This window comes from Glycine soja, chromosome 11 (genome assembly GCF_004193775.1).
Source record: "Glycine soja cultivar W05 chromosome 11, ASM419377v2, whole genome shotgun sequence".
In the NCBI taxonomy this organism is placed as follows: domain Eukaryota; kingdom Viridiplantae; phylum Streptophyta; class Magnoliopsida; order Fabales; family Fabaceae; genus Glycine; species Glycine soja.
The window spans coordinates 3,573,643-3,578,420 of record NC_041012.1 but is presented as its reverse complement, the minus strand read 5'-3'; the positions used below and the strand labels follow the sequence as shown (position 1 = coordinate 3,578,420).

The 4,778-nt window shown below is 32.4% G+C and overlaps 1 protein-coding gene across 1 annotated transcript; it reads left to right on the top strand.

Annotated features, from left to right (window-relative positions):
- The first annotated feature begins 1,408 nt into the window (after positions 1 to 1,408).
- LOC114377685 (ADP-ribosylation factor-like protein 8a) lies at positions 1,409 to 4,562 on the top strand. Its single transcript, XM_028336319.1, has 6 exons — positions 1,409 to 1,621; positions 2,471 to 2,552; positions 2,645 to 2,677; positions 2,795 to 2,916; positions 3,880 to 4,041; positions 4,185 to 4,562. The coding sequence occupies exons 1-6, from the start codon at positions 1,584 to 1,586 to the stop codon at positions 4,300 to 4,302; spliced, it is 555 nt and encodes a 184-aa protein (XP_028192120.1). The 5' UTR covers positions 1,409 to 1,583; the 3' UTR covers positions 4,303 to 4,562.
- Positions 4,563 to 4,778: the final 216 nt, after the last annotated feature.

Below are 4,778 nucleotides of genomic sequence, written 5' to 3'. Positions count from 1 at the left end.
TTATTCATTTTTAGTTATTTATTTAACTTTATCACTCAAAATTAATCCAAAATATATAAAAATGAGGGATTAAAAATTGATAAAATAAGAATTAATTTTAAGTAACAAAAAAAAGAGGGATTAAAAATAAGCAAAAAAAAAAATAAGGGATTAAAAGTGTCAATGAAAAATTAACCGTAGGATTAAAAGTTGTCAAAAAAGATTGAATGACTAAAATTTAAAATAAGAAAAATTTGAAAGACTAAAAATTTAATTAATCCATAATAATATTATTGGCTGGGAAGAGAGGAATAATATAGATAAATTTATAAAACAACTAAAAGAGTTAATATTTCATTCATTTGAATATATAAGAAACAAAAGATTAATTTAGGAAAGATGAATAAAAACTAGGAAAATAATTGATTTTAATCAATACATGAGAAATTTAATTTTTATTCCAAAACATGCAATTAAATTGTTTAAGTAATTTTAGTATTTAATGACACTAAAATATTAATTAAAAAATGACATTAAACATAATTTAATGTATATTTTTTTCAAAAACGAGTGTAATTCATATTTTTAATAAGTCAAATAATATATCAACCACTTGCATAAAGAATGAACAGAATATTTCATTAACAGATTTCTCAATAAGTTAAAGATATAAAAAAATTGATAACTAATATATTTATATTATATTTGATAAATTGAAATGAAATAAAATATAATTGAAAAAATATTTAAATTAAAATAATATGATAAAGATACGAGATGCACGCTATTTTTTTAAAATTTCTCTTTCACCTCTCTCAACACACCATAAAAAGTGACTTCATATCCAGTAAATTTTTTATTAATATTTTGAAACTATATCACGACAAAAAAGAATGAAACTAAAATTAAAATAAGAAAAAGAATATTAGAAAATGTGGAGATAATATTTTCGTATATTTTTTAATTTTAACCATTATCCAGCTGAGATTTCTCACGCTTGCAACCTGCCCTTGATTGGTTATGATAACTTAAGATACTCATAATTTCGCTGTCGGAGGCGTCTTCACTCACTTTTACTATTTGCCTTCCGTATATGACACAACCACACGCTCTTCCACGTATTCACGTGTCCCACTTTCCACTGGTTCGTGTTATCCACGCGCCAAAAATGAGGGTGGGTGAATGCCTCCACTTTCTCCTAATCAACTTCGGCATGGTCCAGCGAAGGAATTCGTGGCGATCCATCACAGGTCGGTCCAAATAAAGATCATAACTGAGCCATGATCTACTGTGTCGATACGTTTTGGCATAATTATGGGACTCTCCGTAATCAACGGGTATGATTGAGTTGAGTATCCACGACCGTTGGATCTGAGAAGATCCTAAATATATATAATTAAAGATAATTTGTGTTTCGTAATAATTGATATATAAGAGTGCGATAAAGAGTGGGAAGGGAAGGAGGAGAGGGAGAGGGAGAGAGAAAGAAAGGTGAATTGGATTGCATCTCTCTCTGTGTGTTGGAAGAGGGGAATCGTAGATCTGATTTCTTTCTTTCTTTTTAATAATTTTGTGATCAGAATTATTGAGCTGAACAAAAGACAATGGGATTGTGGGAAGCTTTTCTCAATTGGCTTCGCAGGTAGGCTTCATTCAACCAAAATAATTGAGTTTCTTTTTTATTTTTTATTTTTCACATTGATCGGGCCTTTGCTTCATACATCGCCTTAAAATAAAAAGAGGTTCTGGTAATTGTGTGTTATTGTTGTACTTTTTTTTTATTTTTTATAATTTGAATGTTGTGGATGGTTTGTAATGTGTGTTCTGTATGCAATGCTGTGAGGGATTTTTTTGACTGTTTAGAAAGAGGGTTTGTTTGTGGTCTAATGTTTTCGTGCATTGATTTTCAATATTTTTTTAAGGTGTTCTATGCAAATATTTTATCTAATTCGTGAGTTTCACGATTTGTAAATGCATCGTCCTTTGATATCGTTCGTGAATCGTTTGATTTCAAATGAGTTTTTTTTTTTTAATTCCGAAGTTATTGCCTTCCGAATTTTGGATAAGTACCTCTGGAACTACTAGATATGAAATTTGTGTGTATATATATGTATTCAAAGAGGAATTCTGTTTAGAATCAAGTTTCCCCCCTTTTTTCTTGACGAACTGAGTAGGAGTTTTGTTGGCATTAATGAAATAAGCAGAAGGAAGTGACGAAAAAATTATGGAAGCAATTGAGACGGAATGAAATCACTCAATTAGATTTTTTGTCCATTGCTCACAAATTTGTTTGTGTGAAAAAACTTAATTCTGTTTTGAATGGCTTTTGATTGCACTAAACCTGCCTTCTCTTTTTATAACACAAATTTTAAGTTTTAGGTTACACTTGGAAATTGAATTGTATATATGTCTGTGCCTATGCATTATCTTGACTTAGTTTATCACTTTCTTGGAGACTCATGAGCTTACTATGGTTCAAATTTGATTGCAGCCTTTTTTTCAAGCAGGAAATGGAGTTATCTCTAATAGGACTTCAGAATGCTGGGAAGACTTCCCTTGTAAATGTAGTTGCTGTAAGTACAATAATCGGCTTTCACTTAGCAACTTAATTGTTTACTTTTGGGATTGGCTCGCTGACAAATATTTTCTTTTATGTTGTTTATAGACCGGTGGATATAGTGAGGACATGATTCCAACTGTAAGTTCACTTCACCAAATGCTTTTAATTATTGTTTTCTCCTTTATTCAATTTTATGGACATTTCTACTTATCAAGGGCAAAATATTCTGACAAATTTATTGTTATCTGATTCCAGGTGGGATTCAATATGAGGAAAGTGACAAAAGGGAATGTTACAATAAAGTTATGGGATCTTGGAGGGCAACCTAGGTTCCGCAGCATGTGGGAACGTTACTGTCGTGCCGTTTCTGCTATTGTGTATGTAACAAACTTCTTGACATTGAAGATTCTTCTCTCCCTACGCACCTGAATGCTCGTGTTTCTCATAGAAGTATATTTTAGATGCATATATTGATACAGATTTAACTGATAAATGTGTATCTGCACACAAATATATATGTATATTTGTAGAATTGTGTTGTTAATCAACTTGTGTGTGTACAATGGTCGTGTTGTCCACATGTTTTTAAATCTTGCCTAGTGATCAATTTGAGGTCTTTCCAGAGCCCTAAGTTTGTTCTTTCTAATCAAAGTGCAGAATTCTTTATTTGTCTTTGTAGTAGTTCCATTACCCCAGAGTAAGTCCTGTTTGATTATAACTGTTGATTAGTAGTTTAGTTATTATTTTTTCTTCCATGAACCCAAACAAAGTCAATTATCAACGGCAGTGATGCAAAACCACTTGTTTAGATGACTGAGTAAAGATCTCTTCCCTGGTGTGTGTGTGTGTATATATATATATATATATATATTTATAAATCTTGTCTATCCCGGATGAGGTGTAGAGATTACCTGTACAATTTAATTTTCATTAATGCCTTCTACAAGCAATATGTCTTGGGCAATGCATTGTAATTAAATGTTGCGTATCATGATTATTTGTACAGCAAGGAAGTGAGTAGGTTACAGCTTCTTGAATCTTTAAGCAGACTTGATTATCCTTCAAAGGTGAGTTGTGCGGACCACAGGTCAAAAAGTCGAAACTTTTGCTCTGCATGCTTTGTGGCTGCCTAGTTCTGAAAAGACTTGGTCACTGTTTTAAAAATTGTGATGCTGCTGAGAATTCTATGCCTCTTAGATCCAGTGGCACTTGTGTAATTGGATCATGTGCCCTTTTCTGAATTGAAGCCTTCTCTCCTTTTACATTTACATCTTGAGCTAGCAATCATTAGTTAAATGTATGAAACTTAGCAAATTCCCATAATCGAATCTTTTCTGCAGTTATGTTGTTGATGCTGCCGATCCAGATAACCTTAGCATATCAAGAAGTGAGCTTCATGATTTGCTGAGCAAACCATCATTGGGTGGCATCCCTCTGTTGGTATTGGGGAACAAGATTGACAAAGCGGGGGCTCTGTCTAAACAAGCATTGACTGACCAAATGTAAGACCTATCACTTTTATTTTGATTGTCTTGGAGCCATAACAGAGTATACTAACTGCTTAAGAATTACATTTTCTCCTTCCATTGTCTATTCTTCTGTGTTTATATTACTTTAGTACTGAAAAGTGCTTTCTGGTGTGCAGGGATTTGAAGTCAATTACTGACAGGGAAGTTTGCTGCTTCATGATCTCGTGCAAAAACTCGACCAACATCGACTCTGTTATTGACTGGCTTGTAAAGCATTCCAAATCAAAGAGCTGAGAGCCTACTTTCTGTTTTGAACTCTAGTGTAATTTATGGGTGACACATTTTCTGGATTTACTAGAGGCATTTGCATGTCTAACTCGGTTGCTGATTGATTTGTTTTTCCCTTTTGTCAGATGCTTTGTAATATAATATCACATCATTCTTGTCCAATAGGGAGTTAAACGGGATGACATACATGTGAAGGGTTACTTTATGAAATCATATCGTGACATTTTTTAGATAAAAATTTATTGAACTGCATTTTTCGGGAGAAATTGATCTTTTTATCTTAGTAAATTAGATTGGATATTAGATTCTTTCGCAGGATCCATTAGCGCGTGACCTTGCGCTAATTCCATGAGTCTGCCAAACATGAACAAATTCAGTTGCCTTCTTTGTGCTGTCACTTTTTTTTTATTTCTTTATGTGTAAGGGTTAGTAAATTGTTTTTTTTTTTAAAAAAGTCTTTGCATGTGAAAGACTCAAATGAT